The following is a 21,001-nucleotide window of genomic DNA, read 5'->3' as shown; positions in this document are numbered from 1 at the left end:
TCAAAGTTATCAAAGTTATCAATCTTATCTACTGATATGAACAAAATTGCGTCTAAAATACAGTATTGATTTGGAATAAAAAACGACTTAACACATGTCACTGGAGTCATTTAACAAAAAAAAGATGAAATCAGGCGAGAGTTAATCTAAGTCAAGTATAATTGTCATAATTGATAAGATTAAGAAAGGGTATCTGAGATGGTTTGGTCACGTAGAACGAATGGACGCCGAAAGAATGGTAAAACAAATAAGAAAGTAGGCGAAAATGAACGGTAACGTGAGACGAGGACGACCAAGGAAGACGTGGCATAATTAGATAAACTAAAATCTTAAGTCTGGTCATGTCAAAAGCAGGCAGAACCGAAGGGCATGTGTACAAGATGGATGAATGTGGAAGAAGATAGTAAAATATGTCAGGATAGACGTGTGTGGCGGTCCATTCTCTCTGCCTACGAAATGGCGTGATGGTAGTAGTAGTATTATATGCGCCGTATTTTTTTTGCATTTATTTTTATTTAAGAAGGTAAACATGAACATAAAACTATAAAAGGAAAAACATTTAATAAATTATATAAATTTAAAAAATAATATAAACATTTTTAAGAACTAAAAGCATACGTATCTTTTACACAAAATTTATGTACAAAAATTTAAATAGATGGTTAACAAAAAATAATAATCAATATAAAACCTTGTTACATATTAGCCATTTAATTATTTTTTTCTTTAAAGTTATGTCAATATTTTATTTTAAGATCTGCTTAGGAATCTTATTGAAAATTTTAGTAAATATAAGTTTTTTTATTTCTGAAATATCTCCGCGTGTGACGTCAGAGGTTCTCTTCCGCTTATTCTAGATTAGTTCTGCCCATTGGTTCATTCGCGGCAAGCAAACCGAAAATCTCCCATAACTCATAGATTGGATCATTTGGACCAGTGACGTCGTTCAAAGTAGTTGTCGTTTTTATCAAAAAGTGTTTCGTCCATTTTCAAACATTTATTGTATCCAATTTCCCGGTAGGTGTGCTGTAATGTATGTAGGACATGTGTGAATTTGAAATAAATATGAGGTAGGACGTAGCGCCTATATTTCCTCCTTGAATAGCCAAACAAATGAAATTCGTTGTACACAAATATTTAATATTTTTATTGAAATTAAATAGATAACACACAGACAATATACAATTGAGTAACGGGTTTCAACATAAATATTAAACAAATCATAGTTTTCCAGAAGGATAAGAAAAATAAACCAAAACTAGGATTAAGATATTACAACAGGAATGAAGATCATTTTAGAGAAGGTAATTTATTTATTTATTTACATAACAAATTTACGGACAATGTCTAAATTCGCCTAAACCAATATTGAATCAAGTGCTACATATATATAATGCCATCAAGTGCTACATATATATAATGCTATCAAGTGCTACATAAATTAATTATAAACATAAATACGTAGTGTTTAAACTGTCTGAATATTTCGTTAATTATCTCTGTTAATTAGTTAGTCTTCTTGGTTTATTCTCAAATGTAAACATAATATTAAAAAAGTATATTGTTAAGTGTCCTCGGCACGGGTAACCCCAGTGAGGTCACATTATTTTTATTATTAATTATAGTTTGTAAGAGAAAAAATATGAAGAAATAAAAAATAAATAAACAAATCAAATAACGAAAAACAATAATTATACTCATAAATAATATAATAAATAAATAACAAACAAAAATAATACTAATAAATAATATAAGGAATACAACAAAGAAAAGCAAAGACAAGTTGACGCATTAGACAGGCATTATGAAATCCAGGTCAATTCTATAAATATACAGTAAATTTATTGGGAATATTTCTTCAGCATATTTGTAAAAAGACTCAATTTACAATCAAAATAATTTAGATCTTGATTTTCATTTACAAATCTAATCATTCTGGGTAGGGCGTATGGAAACCACAATTAGTCTTACGATGACCGAGGAACAGAATTTCATTATTTCTGAGTCTACGTTAAGGAACATTAAGAGATCTTTGTTGTTGTTGTAATATAGAAGTCTAGGCATCTACAGCTTATGACCTGTCATTGGCTGGTTTAAGTGGCCACTTTATACACTGTATTACATTCACTATTCTGCCCACATTTGAACATCTATATTCCTTCAATTCTATCATCTGTTGATGTTTTTAAAGTTAAAAAGCTGAGACCTTTATTAATGCGGGTGAAATTCAGCTTTGCCTAGACTTCTATATTACCTTCTCTAAAATGATCTTCATTCCTGTTTTAATAATATGTTAATATTAACAGCTTCCTAGGAAGTTGAATCCAGTCCTTGTCTACAAAAAATTGAACAAACTCAAAATATTGTCGTCAAAACTAGGATGGTAAAATATCCTAAATATTTATGAAAAAAAAGAAATAAAATAAAAGGAAGAAAAGTAATTAAAAATAACATAATAAAAGTAGTCGGTACCCCACGAGGTCTGTTCTGAGGTGAGCTGATGGACCATACAGTTCTGTATGTAGAATATAACTAGGGTCGCGATTATAATGGGAAGCTAAGGACGTCATACCTTTACCATGACGATGTAGTTGAAGATAAATTCTCTCGAGCGATTACGAAGATACACTACCGACCCCCCATTTTCAAGTTTAGGGTAGGTACATCGGTTTGTATCGACGGGTCTAGAACCCCTCGTGAATGCGTATTCTACGCGCATTATTTCGTTCAGAATTCCACCTGTTATCACGTCACCTATTAGCACGTCGATAGTTATTTGTGATTGAGCTACAGTAGCTATCGACGTGCTAATAAGCGGCGTGATAACAATTTCTTACCATGGTTGTTTATCGTATTCGCGATTACAATGGAACATCCGTGAACACCTAATAATCAAAATATTTACGTTTCGCGACGTATAATCCTGCTGCGCAATCATATATTTGAATTTCACCGGTGTAAATATGGAAAATATTGCAAAACTGATATTTTTATTTATTTATTATGCTATTTATTGCATTTGTTGTCAAGAAAAGCAGTCGCCATAGTAATTAACAATAGTAATAATAATCATAGTTTATTAACAAAAATAACTATTACTTTATCTACTACATACACACTAAATAGATAATAGATTTCTCTGGATCATGTCTAGTATGTCTAACTAGGTACAACCTGTTTTAAGGCAGATATTTTTATGCAAAAAAACAATAACATTACTACTTACTCGTTAATTTACTATACAGTTAAACAATATTAATTTATAATTTAAGAATGTATTTTGAGTAAATTGAATTATTTCTTTAAAAATGGTCCGTTGGACAAAAACGAACTAAAGCGACGACGCCGACGTATCGATGGTACCTATTTGTAATGTTTTCGTATTGTGGACCGGAGCGGTGTTTCACCATCAGTAAGAAAATAATATTTATGCAGCAACAGCAGCTCTAGAGTAATAGTTTTCAAGTAGGATGGGCAATGGAAAGGCCCCAAAACCGTTAGGTATTCCTATTATGAATCCAGACAAGACAGCTGTATTTCCAAAGTGCACAAATTCCACCAAAACAATTTTTGGCAAATAGGGATGTATTATTTATATTTACTACGAATACCGATAAAAATATTTTTATTTATTTCGTTTAAAACTTTATACTTTTTCTTGTCTATATGAACACCTCACTGGGCATAACCCGTGTCGAGGCATTCATTTACATTATTTTTACTTTATGTTCTAGTACATACTACGCAAACAGCGCACTAAATTCGGCGAACGTGCATTTGCGGTCGCAGGCCCTACGGCATGGAATGCTCTCCCAGCAGAAATCCGAAACTGTGAGAGTGAAGTGATGTTTCGGAAGAAACTTAAAACCCACTTGTTCTCTAAATCATTTAAATAAATTCTTAGCATGTGGTGGAAAAGTAATATGAAAAAGTACATTATTTTTCTTAAGTTAAAATTAAATTTATATCTTTATATAATCACTTTGTAAAGCGCCCTTGAGGTATTATATTACGAAAATGGCGCTTTATAAGTTATCCATAATTATTATTATTATAATAAATAAATATAATGTAATAGATGACACAGTATGAATATATTTATATTTTTTTACAGTATACATAAGAGGTAAAACAGAGTATTAAAAAATAAGGGATAATTACATAGGCATGAAATACGCATCGACAGTAAAAATAGTAAACAAATAATGCCACAAAGGCATGGCCTGTTCGTGGGTATACAAGATATGCTCATGAATTTTTGCTCCTTCCATAAATAGACAGTTTTAATATTTTTGTGTAATATAAAGAGAAAAGAAAATATTCTGTAAAAGGTTATAAGGTATTTTTTTGTAGCAATTAAAAAAGGAAATAAAAAATATTTAAAGAACATAAAAATATTCCCTATTATTAAAGGGCAAAAATTATATCATAGAAAAAAGAGTTCATATCTTTAGTTTGAATCCAGGATAGTGCGTGTTTTTTAAAAGAAGGAAAAGTAAGAAAGTTTGGAATCAATTAAATATAATCAGAAAAAAAGGAATTAAAAAATTTTGGGCCTATAAAATATGCATGTCTCTGTGCTATCCTCGTTTTACAATGTGCTATTTCTAACACACGATTTCTTCTTTGAATTGATCTATTCGAATTACTTGTAAATAAATTTTGGTTCTTAAATATATATTTGAAACATTCAAAACAATATATATGTCGTATTTCTAAAATTTTAGCTTCTTTTAACAAAGGAAAGAGGGTAAAGTGCGATTTTTGTGAACCATTATTTTTAATATAAATTTTTGAACAGTTTCTAATGGTTTATTAATATAAACATAAAACATAAATAGCAGACACGCAACAATAATTCCGAGTTCAAATAGACTACAGTTTTGGTGTGGTGACCATCTCAAGGCAGTTTTCAGGATCCAAATCCAGAAGCTAATTTTTAACTAATAATTTGAATTTCTGTTTATTTGTATTCGATTTAAAATCAAGAAGTAGAGTGTTGTAAATTTTGGGAGCAAGGTACATGTGACTCCTCTGACCAAACGATGTTGTCATTTTAGGTGGCACACATAGTTGTCTCTTTTTTATCTTGTTTCATTGATTGTATTATATTTACTGCCACCATTTTTATGTGTGTGAACGAGAAGTGCCCTAGCGTACAGTTGCCTGACGTCCAGATCACCTACTCGTGCAAACACCTCCGTTGTGGGTGTTCTGATAGGGACCCCGAGCAGAGCCTTGAGTACATACTTTTGTGGTATTTCCAAGGTATGCGTAGCACTTTTGCTGGCTACACCCCATGCAATTATTCCGTAATCCATAATGGTTTGACACATTGAGTAGTATACTTGATTTAATGTTTTTTGTCAAGAATGTTTCTTACGGTATTAAATACATAAACAAGTTTTTAAACTTTTGCTGAGACATTATCTATTTGAATTGTCCAGTCCAAGGTACAATCGATTTCGATTCCTAGATTTCTTATATTTTTTACGTTTTTTATAAAGTTAGATGTGCATTTGTCACTACCCAGATCAGTTTTATTCCATTTACACAAATATGTGTCATTAATTTATCAAACTTAGGTTGTTCTTTTTTGTTATACTAAAATTATTGATTAACATTTTATAACAGAGACGAAGAACATTTAAGAGAAGGTAATATAGAAGTCTAGGCATCTACAGGGCTTATGACCTGTCAATGTCTGGTTTAAGTGGCCACTTTACACACTGTGTAACATTCACCATTCTGCCTATATTGGAACATCTATATTCCTTCAATTCTTTCATCTGTTGATGTTTGTGAAGTTAAAGAGCTGAAACCTTTATTTATGCGGGTGAGATTCATCTAATTGAATTATTTCACCTACATACTAGGCAACGCCTGAAAATATTATTTTTTCAATTTCTATACTTCTTCATGGACCAGGTAATCTATATTACCTTCTCTTAAATGTTCTTCATCTCTTTTTTTAAATGTTAATATAAACAGCTCCCCAGGGAGTTGAATCCAGTCCTTGTCTACAAAAATTTGGACAAACTCAAAATATTGTTGTAAAATTAATGAATTTTGCCTGTTCTTCGTTTAACGTCAGAATATTCGAGTCTAAATAACCCTTGATCGTGGAAAGCGCTTTTCTGCTATTTGGTAGGTTTCCTTCCGAGTGTTTCCATCAATGAGCACAGTGCCAGAACAGTGCCAGAACAGTGCTACAACAGTACCAGAACAGTGTCATTGGCAAAGCTTATTATTTTCACATTTTCTTCTATATGAATAATATACGAAATGGATTTAGAAAAAAATAATTGTATCTTCTAAATCAGAGGTTCCCAAACTTTTTTGTGTCGTAGACCCCTTGCCATGTTTTTCGGTTTTTGGTAGACTTACCTGATATATTTTTCATAAATTTCTTTTCATAAACTTAAAACAAATGTTAAGTTTTTTTCAATTCAATTCAATTTATTTATTTTAAATATAACATATACATTACAAAAGTATATTCAATACGTACATATTATAAAAAAGAAAAAAAATACACGAAAGAGACTCATGTCAAAGTAGTCGAAGAATCCTGCTCCGGAAAACCCCTTCGGATACATGGAACAGATCAATATCTAGAGCGATGTTGTTCAGCATACCGGTAGCCCTTCCAACAGGCATAACCATACATTTATTAATTGAATTTAAATTAAAACTACTCAAAGTAAAATTTGTGTCTGTTATATAAAATAAAGGTAACGTAAAATTAATAAACTAAGCAATAAGTAAATGTTTTTAGTGGGAATGATGAACCTGAACCTTTAATAATAAATTAACAAAATTTGGCGTCAATTTTGTCAGGTTTAATCTTACAAAAAACTCTCACAAAAATGGGCCGGGCACAGGGTAAATTCTATGTGTATTCGGCCGGTACTTAAAGTGTTAACTGTGTCGGTATCATTTCCGTTTTCCAAAAATACTTTTCATATTTGTATACCGAATGTCCAAAGGCGGGAAATAAAACTGGGCGATTTTATGGGTTTATGTCTGGTCTTAGCTCACATAAGAAACAATTTATAAAAAAAACATTACGACAGATTCACGCTAATGGTAAATATACGCCAGTATAGAGAGTAAAAAATTACAGCAGTAGTGCCATAATCCGGGGAGAAAATACAAAAAACACGTTTATATCACGAAAAGTCAGACAGCATTTGCTCTTAAATAATGTGACTAAATTTCGCGTCGCATATCGCCACGACATTCGAGTGGGTAAATTAGCACTTTATATAAATTAATAATTTATATGCAACATAATTCGCGATTCATTTTATATATAAAAAAAATATTATAGTTTTATGAATATTTATAAATGTAAAATCTTAGGAAGCATTAAAACACGTAAAATTTAAATAAAAATTAAATTATGTATCTATTATGGGCAAATAATCTAATTTAAAATTAATCGAAAACACGAACATTAACGCTTGTTGTTTGGTTGCAGGAAAAGTTCATCGGAGTGAACATCAACAATATGATCTGGATTTGGATTCTTGTGGTCAGTTTCCTATTAATCTTCAGCGTATTTTACGCCTGGTCACTGTGGCGCTTCGGTCACTGGAAAAGAAAAGGAATCATAGGACCGAAGCCACAACTATTGTTCGGAAACATTAAAGAATCCCTGTTGATTCGGAAACACCTGGGTTTTGTTTCTCAAGATATATACGAAAAAACAAAACGTCTCCCCTTTATCGGAATATTCACGATGTATCGAAGGACGTTGGTAGTCAATGATCCGGAACTGATCAAAACTGTATTTGTGAAGGATTTCGCTCACTTTACCGACAGAAGCTTCAAAGTCAACCCCAAAACTGATCCCATAGCTTTGCATTTAATCAATTTAACTGGCAACACATGGAAAAATATGAGGGCTAAACTCACTCCCACCTTTACAACTGTAAAAATGAAGTTCATGTTTGAAACGATGACGAATTGTAACGTAGAAATGTTGGATTTTTTATCGGAAGCGGTAAAAAAAGATAATAACATCGACGTAAAAGATGTCATTTCAAATCTCAACACAAATGTGAAAGGATCTTGCGCTTTCGGGATAGAATGCAACACTTTCAACGAAGAATTGGAATTCAAGACAGTGGGACTGAGCATGTTAAATCCGGGCCCGTTGAGGATGTTTCTGAGGTCTGTAGCTGTGTTCATGCCGGACATTTTTCGATTGTTAAATGTCAGCTTCATGGGAGGTAAACATGTTAAATTCATGCACAATATAGTGAAGGAGACGATACGATATAGAGAAGACAATAACGCAAGGAAGAAAGACTTCTTGCAGCTGCTTATCGACATGAGGGGCGATGCACCGCCTGCACCGGTGGCCGATGACGGTGAGTCACATTTTTCATCAGCCGGGTCATAGAACAATAATAGTCTAGAAACCGCGTACGCGCGTCAAACAGAAGCCGACTTAACTACTCATAAATAAGTAGTTTTATATGTTGGCTATTAGTTTCTCTGTAGACGTCGCTTAATACGCAACTGCCGATTCAAATTCAAGCATGCCGTATTGTGTCGTTTGAAAGTGTCAAAATACTGCTGGGAAAAAATGGAATAGGGTGGTATCACATTTCATGTGTAAGTAGCGAATTCACAAATAATATTATTTAAGAATTCGGTTGTTTTACCGTCTGTCAGATTATTAAATAAAACGAGGTAGACATTTTGTTAGTATTGCCAGAATAGTCGATTTTTTTACCCGGATTTCTATTTATTAGCAGTGGTATAATATAAAACGGTATTAATTTATTTACTTACTAAATGATTATTTAATGTTTTTTTACGTTTGCCTAGTTAAAATACCTGTTTTTTTTTTATAGTTCAGTCAAATAAAACTTATCTTATATTTCGTGGGCATACAAGAGAAATTGACCAAGTGACAAAATCAATAATGTTCAGGAGAGCCATTTTAGTGTTTGTCTGGAGTTCAATTGCTTCTCAAAGATCAGATTTTTCAAGTAGGTGGTTGGTAATTTTACATTATATGTACGGTACTTTCAACTTTAACGTAAAGTATAAACGTATTTAAAAAACATTATCACTTTTATTTAAATTAAAAAAATAAAAAATTTAGACAATTTTACCTGTAAAATTTGTCATGAAATTTTGTCGATAATCATTTTCGTTTCGTTCATTGAGGGAGGTAGTATTTTATTTTATAACTATAAATTATGTTTTTGGGATTTTTTATTTCAATAATACATTTTTTCATATTTATGAAGGTTAAATAAACAAAGAAATACAAAATAAATGAAAAAGAACAAATAATTAAGAAGTGTTACGTATAAATCTAAAGAATAAATTTTATTAATGAACTTTTTATACAAAAACACCGTATCTGTCAAATACAAAACGTATACTAACTTACTAACTATTAACTACTAACTTTAACTAACTCTTTACTGGTGACATAACCTACAAGTAAAATTGACTAACTGTTACTTGGTCAATTCTTTGGATCTCAAATTTACTAATAAAAGTGACTATGTGTGTTGGTCAGTTTTACTTGTCAAAAATCTACGAACTTCTATCAAATGGTCACATATTTTACGAATCAAATTTTTTTTTGGAGTGTCGGATCGACTTGCCATTTTTACCAGTCAAGCATTATGCTAATGCGATGTCAAAAAGTCAATAATCTCAATTACGTCATTTCTACAAAAGGTCACTTCTACTTGTATAACCACGATATGTGTTATGATAAAATATTTTTCGCGGGCTGGTAACATTACGCGGCCACTTCACGCATGCGCGCAGGCGGGATGTAAGACTTATGGACACAGTGCGATGTACGCAAACACGATTCTGCGCGCCCACTGGTATATTATAATTCTATGAGTCTAGTATTTTTATTGCTCGAGTGAGTTGCCACTTAACTCGTCTTTCGTCGCCGGTGATATAAATTATGTATGTATATCGTAACATTCGCATTCAACAAACTGCGATCTCTGTTTATTTTGAGAGCCGCATGCCCGACAAAACTACATTCGTTTCCTAATGTTCAATTTATGTATAGATGCTGCAGAACTTCAGATATCATATAAAAGGTACCTACTTACAAAGTCTTTCGTAAATTTTAATGAGATTAGTAGAATCAATTATTCCCATCATTTTTATGTGCAGGTAAACGTCGTTTTACGCCAGGGTTCCGTTTCGAGAGACACCGGCGTAAAAAAATCGGCGTAAAATGATGGAAGATATAAGGTTAGGTTCCGTGTCAAAATACTAAGACAATCGAACATGTTTATTTAATACATATCCTATATAGAGGGTGTTCATTAAACCCTTTCAAATCCGAAACCACGATAATCAGTATGAGCAAGAAGACATATCGACATATTAAAATAAATTTTTGGAACGAATAAAATTTTAAAAAATAAAAAAAAAAAAAAAACCAATGGTTGCTTACTTCTGCAGGGGAGAAACAAGGGGGGGAGGGGGGAGCTTGATACCCTGACAACCGAGCTTCCCTCACTTCTCCCCCGCAGAAGTAAGCAACCATTTGTTTTTTTTAAATATGTTATTTTGTGTTTCTGCTATTAGAATCGCGACGCCTATTGTCGTCTGGTGTCGGCCGAACCAGGGAATCCCACGCCTGCACCGACCAGCGTAATTGTAAATCGGCGTAAATCGAACCATCGCAAAACGACGTTTACCTGTATTATGTTTGCTCCTTGCATGTAATACGTAATTTTAAAAATGTTTAGGAGAGCTGAAATTAGACCTTGATTCAATCTAAAAACTATAACATTGCAACGGTTTGTCCAGTTTTCAATAATTAACCACTTTTTTATACATTTAAATCGTTTTGATTATTTTTTCTGTGTATTTACTGAAATATTTATTAAAACTGATGAACATATTACAACAGAGATGAAGAACATTAAGGAGAAGGTAATATAGAAGTCTAGGCATCTACAGGGCTTATGACCTGTCAATGGCTGGTTTAAGTGGCCACTGTACACACTGTGTAACATTCTGATGAAAACAAATGAAACAATGAAAACAAAAAATGAAGAAAATAATATTTGTCAGCGATCGGTAGTTGGCGGCCCGCGGGCCAGATTCGGCACGCGAAGTGCCCCCTTTTAGCTCTGCGGGTTCCCGTTCAGCCCCTGAACGGACCACAGCAGTACAGGACAGTACCGCAGGACCGTCGATCGAAGATTTCATTTTGTTTTTCGTAAAACAGAAAGTTCAGGGTAACGACCGTTGCAGTCGGCATGTTTTGTATTAAATAGTCTTTGCAAATTGGAGTATTTCAACGCATACAAATAAAATAATCACCATATCCTCAACACATCGACAACTCAGACAAATACAAACTAATACCACTTTCGGACAAAGAGATTTTGAGTATTATGCAAATCAAATCTACTGTTCATTAGACTTTCCTCACTAAGCATCAAAAAATTACACATGATCCGAACGGGGGGACCAAACGACCCCAGCGCCTAATTGTAAATGGCGTCAAGAGAATACAACGATGGAAGTGTTTATGACCGTGCAATAATTTATTCATGTTTTCGCGTACACATATTTGACTCATTCGTGTACTTTATTCATTTTTGTTAGTTTGCCAAATGCGTATGTTCATAAAGTGAAACTGACCAAATCGGTCTATGGGGGATTTGAATCCCCCCCTTCGGTCCGGTTAGGTTAAAACAATTAGTAATGAGAAAATGTTCAAAAATGCTATAAAAAAAAGATAATGTAGCTAGGTAGAAGTGAAATGAATTGTCGAACGAAGTTTCTCGAAAATGCATGAAAAAATTTACTACTCTGAAACGTCACATGTGAACTTTAACTAATTGAGGAATTCAGCCCTACGGGAAATTGGATACAATAGATGTTTTCTTGCACGCGGTAAAAATTGGAGCATTAAATTGTAATGCAAAGTTTCATGAAAATGTACACAAAAAAATATAAAAATATTTTAATCAAAACGAACTACTTTGAACGACGTCACTAGTTTAAATGAATCAATCAATGATAAGGGAGTTTGGAAGATTTCTGGTTTGCTTGCTGTCATCATAGCGCTGATAGTACGATAAGTTAAGAAAGAAAAGTAGTTAGAAAAGTTTTCTGGCTTAGTTTAATTAATTATAATTATTAATAATATTTAGAAATAAAAAAAATATATAAGCCACTAAATTCCTCATATAGCGTTGATTTATATTGGTGATAGATTTTCTGTTTTCGGGTAATCATTTTTTTGACGTTAAGTGTATTTTGACAGCTGCAGGGTTCTCACCGACGACAGCTCGTGACGTCACCGGGGGAATTAAAAAATGACATAACTTTTTAAAAATCATAGCGAAGATAATACGATACATAAAAATATAGAGTCCATTAAAATTCGAGAGTTTTAAATACCTGGGAGTATATTACGGAAAATGGCAGCTTTTAAAAAGAACTGGGAGTGCGGCTAGGAATAACAGTATAAAGGCTGGCTGGAGATCAAAACCTAAAATTTCCTAATTATTCTCGTTAAAAGATAATGCAGACGATTTTAATAATTTTAATACAATTTTTATTTTTTAAGATGATTCAACTCTTGTACAGATTGTGCAAACAGGTTTTATTTATATTGTCCCGTGACCAAAGGCGTTAGTTTGTTTTTTCGCCGCTGGGGCATAGTCGTGTGTCGTGTGTCCGCTCTGACTATCGTACATATTACTTGTTCCGTAAATATTAGATCGATTTAATATTTAATACTCCATTAAATCGATTGATTCGTTATCAGATAAACTGTTTTTACATCGTGTGATTCGTGCAATTAAAACAATTCATTTTATTTCATCTACAATTACGTATTTGCCAAAGTGTTTTTATTTCATTGAAATACTCTCGCCACAGTTTTGTCCATTTTAAATATTTATAACTCCAATTATCCTAATCGATTAGGACCGGACCCCATTCGAATAATCGAAAATTCGGGTAATTGGATTTTTCCGGAAAAAATGGTCTGTTTTAATAATAATAATTATAAATCTTTACTAAAATATTATAAAAAAATATACAAACATTTTTTTTTAAAAAGACGTAATGTAAACATTAAAAACAAATAAAATTACTTGATGTTGAATAAAAATGCTTATGACGTTTAACATCAGGGCCCCGATAACAATGGGAAGTTATCATTTATCTTCAATTTTATCTACAAAGTAAAGTTTTCTGTATGAAAAGCAGAATATGCATACATTTTTTTTATTTTAAACATGTTCAATCATAGGTTAACGACGAAGATACTTTAAATGTTCTTGCAAATGTACTCATTCTCGGACACAATTGTCAGTTTTTCTTTATAGACAGTCGAAGATAACTCTGTTAACTTTCCATTTTAATCTAGGCCCTGGAGAATATTTGACTTGGATGTTAAGTATATGAACAGTAATTTATAGAATAAAAAAAGGTGATACAAATTTTATAGTTTTAACTTTTTTTTATAAAAAAGTGGGATAATAAATTTTTAACGAACGCCTCAAAAACTATTGCCATTGTTATAGCCATAACGCAAACATGTTTTAAACAATGTTACTTTTCGAAAACAAATTAGATAATCTATAATTTTTATCGTTTTTTTAATGTTAAATAATCAGTATAATATATTATGAGATAGAAAATTTTGAGTAAAAAATAAATAAAATTGAAATATAGAAATAGAAAATATAGAATCGGGTTGTGGTCCCGTGGCTAGTGTCTCGGACTCACTGATCAAAGGTCCGTGGTTCGAATCCCACTCTACCCCAACTCATTTTCTAATAGTAAGTTATTTACAACTCGTTGAAATGGCCCTAAAAATGAAATATTTACTTAAATTATAAGCACGCAAATATTTTTTTTTTATTTGAAAAAAGCTTAAAGTTTTAAACCGGATGTAACAAACACCTTGGGATTTACTGTCAACACAAATCCTTAAATAACAAAAAGTTTGCTACCGCATGAGTAATAATTCGCTCCCGCTTAAAGATAAGCCATTTAGCTCTATCGTATAGAATTTTCGTTTCGAAAAGCGTCCCAAATTTTTGGTTTGGATTTTAGATAAACAACAAACTTGTAACGGACGGTTTCTGTTTGCGCTTGCAATTCTCAATTTTCGATCTGAGTAACTACGGCCCGTTGTATTGCTGTAAACTGTATCTAACCTTGTAGTTGACAAACACAGAATGGTTTTTGTCCGTATGGGCGACTCAATTAGCCGATGGCGTATTTATTTTTAAAAATTTATTTATTACATTCACAGTATATTTATTTAACATTTATTGAGACACAAGTCCCAACACCATGGAACCAAAAAGCTGTGTTGTGTTGGGACGAATATATTGATAAAACTTTAACAATCGAAATTATCATATATACGCTACATAGAACAAAAACATCATTAAAAAATACGTGGCATATTAAAATATAAAAGAACAAGCAATAAAAAACATTTACAATACATGAAAAAATAAAATTGAAATAAACCAACTCAAACATTAAAAAAACCAACAAATATTTGAGTTGGTTTTCATCATTTCTCATTTAAATAGATTTGAATAACTCAAATGAGGCCCGCAGGGCCGATACAGCGGAGGCCCGAAAGGCCGAAGCCGAAACAGTCTGTTGCCTGCTAGTTAGTATTATTACTCGAAGTGTAGCCACATATTGATCGTAATTCTTAACAACACGTTGAGCATCTTAAAGTAGTGTTACATTGTTTTAGTCAAGATGCATGGTTTTTAGCTGACGCGTCGAGTTATCACAGAGAACTTGTAAGTTCAAACTCATCAAACTATGTTTTCAAAGTGAGAAAATCACTTTTATATCATGATTCTGACACATTTTCGCATGACCATCCATCCATGTACTCGTATTTTGTGGCGCCTTTTAGCAGACGCTGCGCTACTGGCTTATTGATATTTAGCTGTGGGCTGTGGAAGTTGAGTGACGGCATGTAAAAGATAAACAACGATTCAGCTAGTGGGCGCTTTTAATTTTTTTATATTGAATTAATTTACACATAACATCTTAAAATGCGTAGAATACCTAGCTCTAACAGATATTTATTGGGAATGCCAGTTAATTGGTAGAATTTATTTTTAATCGAACCGTTTTTATTCATCTTTTCATACATTTTCGAGAATCTTCGCGTTACAATTAAATGCTACGATTTTTACTACGTTTAAGAACATATTTTAAATATATGTATGTGTTCTTCCGATTCCCTGTAGCATTGAACTTTCTCGTTGTATTTAGCGTCCATTTAGAAACAGGATTTTTTTAAATTCAAAGTGATGCTATATCTACATGAAAGAAAAACATGTTTTCGTGTAGCTATACTGGACTCTTTTACTACCCATCCTCGGAGTTGTATATTTACTCATGAGATGGAATTACAACTACTGGACTAACAAAGGAGTAGAAGAAGGACTTATAATCAACATGGCTTTCGGGAAAAAAAAGGAACCGGAACAGCCCTAGTGAATTTAATAAATTATATTCAAACCAACATGGATACTGGGATCCCAATCACGGGAGTAATCTTAGATTTTAAAAAAGCTTTCGATACGGTTCATGTTGAGACCATGATAAAAAAGTTAAACGACATAGGAGTAAAATTTCAAGAAAGTAAACTATTAAACTAGAAAAAAATGTCATAAAGTAGATGCTTACATAAATAATGAACGACTTACTGAAATTGAACATGTTAAATACTTAGGACTAACAATAGACAGACAACTAACATGGAAAATTCATATCAACAATTTAATTAGCAAAGTGGCGACATTATCGAGTCTTTTTTTAAAAATCAAAAATTTTATTCTAAAAACGGAAAAAATTCTAATGTATGAAGCCTATGTAAAAACTAAAATATGTTATACGCAACTATTATGGGGAGCAGGATATCAAAATGACATAAACAGACTACAAAGACAACAAAATAAAATATTAAAGTTAGTGTATGACCTTCCCTATTTAACTGCAACTAGAGAACTTTTTAAACAAACTAAGCAATTAAATATAACTGAACTCTTTCAACTAGAATCATTAAAATTTATCCATAAATTAGCCACTAATGTAATTGTAGACGAAGAACTAAAACTAGTAAAAAATTGTAGTCAACATGGACATAATACGAGAATATCAGACAAATACCATATACAACTTTCTAATACAAGACAAGGACAATCAAGACTAATGAACCAGGGACTGAAATTATATAATAAACTACCAGACAAAACTAAACAAAAGACTCAGACAAACTTTTCAAAAGACGTAAAAAATATTATCTTGAACAACAGAGTATAAATTAAAAATGTATATATTATTTTATGTAATATGAATGTAATAATCCGTAAGGGTTTATAAATAAATTTTCAAATAAAAAAAAAAAAAAAGGTCCGAAGCCAACTCTCATTATTGGAAACATTAGCGGTTTTTTAGTGCGGAAGAAGTCACTCGGAGAGGCCTTCTCCGACTTGTACTTCCAGACGAAGTGCCTCCCATACGCCGGGGTTTACACGATATTCAGCAAAACTCGCATAGTCAATGACTTGGATTTCATCAAAATATTTTCGGTGAAAGATCTCTCACATTTTACGGAGTTAGTTTGAAGTTAGACGAAAAACTTGAACCGCTTTCTGGACATCTGTTTAATGCGACAGGGGAAAAGTGGAAGCACTCGAGGAACAAACTATCCCCTACTTTCACATCGAGCAAAAGCAGGTATATGTTTAATACTGTCGCGCAATGTGGCATAGAGACGACAGAATACCTAGAAAGCCAAGAGTCACATACTACTCCCGTGGACGCGAAAGAGCTGAAGGCTAAGTTTAACACGGACGTGGTTGGATCTTGCGCCTTCGGTCTGGAGTGTAACAGCTTCAAATACCCCGATGCGAAGTTCAGAAAAATGCTAAGAAAATTTTTCGAGCTGAGCTTCATCAAACTTTTTCTCCAGTTTCTCATGTTCTTTTTACCTAGTTTGTTGAAGGTTGTTAGATTGAGTCTCCCGAGAGACGAGGTAAACGCTTTCTTCTATAACACTGTAGATAAGACGATCAAGTATTGAGAGGAGAACAACATCGTCAGAAATGATTTCATGCAACTGTTGATACAATTAAAGAACCATGGATTTGTTGCGGACGATGCTACAGGTACGGTTAATAGGAGTTTGAATATTATTTTACTTGTACTTATACATAACATGCATATATATATATTTTAAATTCATATTTTTTTTTGTTCAATTTTTCTTCAGGTTTAATTTATACGCTTATTGAAAGTATATATATTTTATAAATATAAAGTTTATACTTGAAGCACTAACTTTGTGGTTATTCATTATAATAAAATAAATAAAACAACTTTGTTTTTAACCACTAATTTTTATTTTTCACTGACCGGTTTCAAAGCAAACAAGCTTCTTTGTCAAGGTTTGCGTACGGTTTATTATTTACACTATTTGTTTTTTCAGTGAGATTTTTATTTTTTTTATCTAAAGTTATTTTTTTCTTAAAAGCCGCTATCGAAGAATATTCTCGCACTTTATCATCAAAAGAATCCCATTCGGTACTGTGTAAGTCCTTAACTAGTTCAATATGTAGGAGAAAAAGTAAAGTCTTCATCTGATTTCGTGTTTTAAACGCACTGATCAAATCTTCCTTAAGCCAGGCTATTTTCGATTTATTCAGTTATTTATTTTACTTTTAAAATTATCTTGTATATATCTTGGTATCGCTTTTTCTTTTAGGCAACGCTGATAATTGTATATTTGTGCTCTTTTTGCCGTACTCGCATTTCGGCTTTCTGCACAATTAATAATATAGGAACATTGTTAAAAAATCACAAAGATAAAGTCCATAAATATAATAAATCTGGAATATGTTAAAAATGCTTTTTTTCGTAGGACTTATGGGTGATGTTTGTATAATCTATATTTTTAAATTTTGTATTGTACGTAGGACAATGTACAATACAAAATTTAAAAATATAGATTATACAAACATCACTCTGTCAGATTTAAAATTTACACTTAAAATGTATTTTGTAACTTAGTAGACATTATAATAATAAATATGTACATCTCCCCCCCCCCCCCTCCTTATCCTCTCTTCAAGGATTTTTGTCCTTATCCCGCCCAATTTACAGTAACTTAATGTTCTTAAAATTAATATTTAAAAAATCTTTGATTATTGAGTACTTGAAAATAACATTTTTATATGTATAAATTGTATGTATTTATTTGATATGTAATATATATTTTCTTTACTAACTTTGTATACTATGAGATCTGTTATTAGTTCTGAGTTTATACACTATATCTGTTAGTTTTCTAAAAATATGTATGTAGAACTGTTGATTTCCCTAATAAAATAAAATAAAATAAAATAAAATAAAATAAAATAAAATAAAATAAAATAAAATAAAATAAAATAAAATAAAATAAAATAAAATATACCAATTACATTGCATTGATTGCAATTCAATCTACATTGGAAAAACTAAAAGAAACTTTAATATTAGAGTAAAAGAACACTTAAGATGCTTAAATAATAATATTTTTTCTGAATTCGCAAATCATCTGATAGAAAATAATCATAACTTCAATAAAGACACTGGATTAAAAGTACTTCATGTTGAAAATAAAATATTAAAATTAGACAACTTAGAAATTAAAAAAGCGATTCATAATAAGAAAACAATAATTAATAACCAAATAAACTATATTTCTTTAAGTCCTCTCCTGTCTTACTTCGGAAATAATGATATCAGATTACCACCCGTGTAAGAAAAAACCACTTGATTTATTGGGTCCACGTGTAGTATTAAGTGAATATGATAGAAATAAAATAAAAAGGAATCAATTCATTAGTTACGTAAACCTTGACAAAGAAGCTTGTTTGCTTTGAAACCGGTCGGTGAAAAATAAAAATTAGTGGTTAAAAACAAAGTTGTTTTATTTTATTTTAGTATATGTATTTATTTATTAATATACACGGCACGCAGTGCCTTTAACCTTACAAATATACATATTTAAAATAGTAAAAACACTTCAATATAATGATCTTCAATGACATTTACTAAAAGTACAAAAAATCAAAGATAATTCCATATCTCGGTGTAGCGAGATTAGAGACTTGGGAGTTATTCTTGATAATAGATTGCTGTTTAGGTCTCACATAAATTATATTGTTGAAAAAGTTTACCAAATGCTGGGCTTCAATTTAAGAATTCCCTGACCTATAAAATTGTTCCATGTTTAATGAAATTAATATTAAACGATTTTACTCCGCAGCCCGCAAACATCCGCCGTGAAGGCCAGTCGTGGGCTTCACTAATTTCTGCGTCACATGTTTCACGCTGAATCCAACAACAATGTTTTATTTAACTTACGAAGAAACTGACAGGCGGTAATTAAAAATGCTACACTATCACTTGCACAATGTTCATACTTAATAGTAATCAATCTAAAAATGGAAACGGTCTGAATGAGACAGTTCAGTGGTATTTAAAAAATATTTTTTTGTTATTAGACTATTTTTTTTTTTTTTGTATTGTACTATCGGCGCTTAGAAGTTTTATATTTCTTAAATTACTCCGCGTGTGACGTCTCAAGTTCTCTTTCGCTTCTTCTCAGTCAGTTCTGCCGATTGGTTCGTTGACGGTAAATAAACCGGAAGTCTTCCACAACTTTTTTTATTATCGGTCAACTTTTTTTATTATCGAATTGGTTGGTTGGAAGAGATCGCCATTTGGCAATAAGCCCGACAATGTACAAATAACATTATTTACAAAAGTTAAATAAATAAATTATCGGTCAACTTTTTTTATAATCGGTTGCTTCATATGAACTAAACAGGTGTTCTTTAAACCCTGTCACATCCGAAACCACGGTGGTCAGTATGGGCAAGAAGACATAAATAGCATATTAAAAAAATATTTAGAACGCAGAAATATAAAAAAAAAAAGAAAAAAAAAATGGTTGCTTACTTCTGCAGGGGAGATGCGAGGGGGGCATGGCCATGTGACTGACGGTGTATCAGACTCCCCCGTCCCCTATCCTCGCTTCTCCCTTGCAAAAGTAAGCAACCATTTGTTTTTTTAATATCTTTATTCTTATCTTTCACTAAACTTAATCTTTTTTATTACTTACATTGATTTCACACACTTATTTTATATAATTTATGAAAGACGGTGGAGTTCTATTATTGAGGATATATATAAAGAACGTTAGTAATGCCTACTTAAAAAATGTATAGATTTTATGTATCCTTGTTGAACTTCCAAATAAATAAAAAAAAAAAATTGCAAACTTTATTCGTTCTAAAAATGTATTTTAATGTGCCATTATGTCTTCTTGCTCAAACTGATCATCGTGGATTCGGATGTGACAGGGTTTAAAGAACACCCTGTATATAGCGGCCTCCGTGGTGTAGTGGTCAAGAAGCTTGACTCACGCACGGAAGGTTCCGGGTACGATTCCCGGTGAGAACACAAAAATTTGATGTCATTTTTCTCAAGCCTGGATGTTCTGTGATGTAATTCACCACTGTAATTGGGCCTCCTGGCCTGTTGTGGTGCAAAAATAAAATAAAGTACTAACTAACTAACTAACTAACCATCACGCCATTTCCCCGGAGGGGTAGGCAGAGAGGATAGAACGCCACACCACTCTGTCCTGGCACACTTCCTTTGCTTCCTTCACATTCATACATCTTCTCATGCATGCATGTCGATTATTCCGACTTTTCACATGACCACTTTCAAGAATTTGTTGTACTTGATCATGCCATGTCTTTCTCGGCCTTCCTCGACTTCTACAACCAGACACTATTCCCTAATATCTGCCGGAACGAAGGAGGGCGCGGATGGGGGGGGGGGAGTAATTGCAAGCCCGTATTACACGTGGCACTCTCAACATACTGACTCCGGAATCCGGAACGAGAAGAGATCGGTTTATCTATTT

The 21,001-nt window shown here is 32.3% G+C and overlaps 2 protein-coding genes across 13 annotated transcripts in view; both read left to right on the top strand.

The window, feature by feature from the left end:
- The first annotated feature begins 7,504 nt into the window (after positions 1-7,504).
- On the top strand, positions 7,505-8,410 carry LOC148282611 (cytochrome P450 6A1-like). The gene has a single exon (XM_088224807.1). It carries the CDS (start codon positions 7,514-7,516, stop codon positions 8,408-8,410), a length of 897 nt encoding a protein of 298 aa, XP_088080933.1. The 5' UTR covers positions 7,505-7,513.
- A 4,246-nt stretch (positions 8,411-12,656) lies between these two features.
- The window catches only part of LOC148282610 (putative cytochrome P450 6a14), a 33,819-nt gene continuing 25,474 nt past the window's right edge, over positions 12,657-21,001 (top strand). For 2 of the 12 annotated variants that reach the window (XM_088224787.1, XM_088224792.1), the window contains exon 1: positions 12,660-12,734. The gene's annotated coding sequence lies outside the window, so the exon portion shown is untranslated. Of the gene's footprint in view, positions 12,735-21,001 lie in introns of all 12 variants that reach the window. The other 10 variants (XM_088224784.1, XM_088224788.1, XM_088224789.1 and 7 more) reach the window with 10 other exon arrangements.

This window comes from Micrasema longulum, unplaced genomic scaffold (genome assembly GCF_059751315.1).
Source record: "Micrasema longulum isolate JH-2025_06_02 unplaced genomic scaffold, ASM5975131v1 h1tg000309l, whole genome shotgun sequence".
NCBI classification, from domain to species: Eukaryota; Metazoa; Arthropoda; class Insecta; order Trichoptera; family Brachycentridae; genus Micrasema; species Micrasema longulum.
Note: the sequence above shows the minus strand (reverse complement) of the source record. Positions and strands in the feature narration are given on the sequence as shown.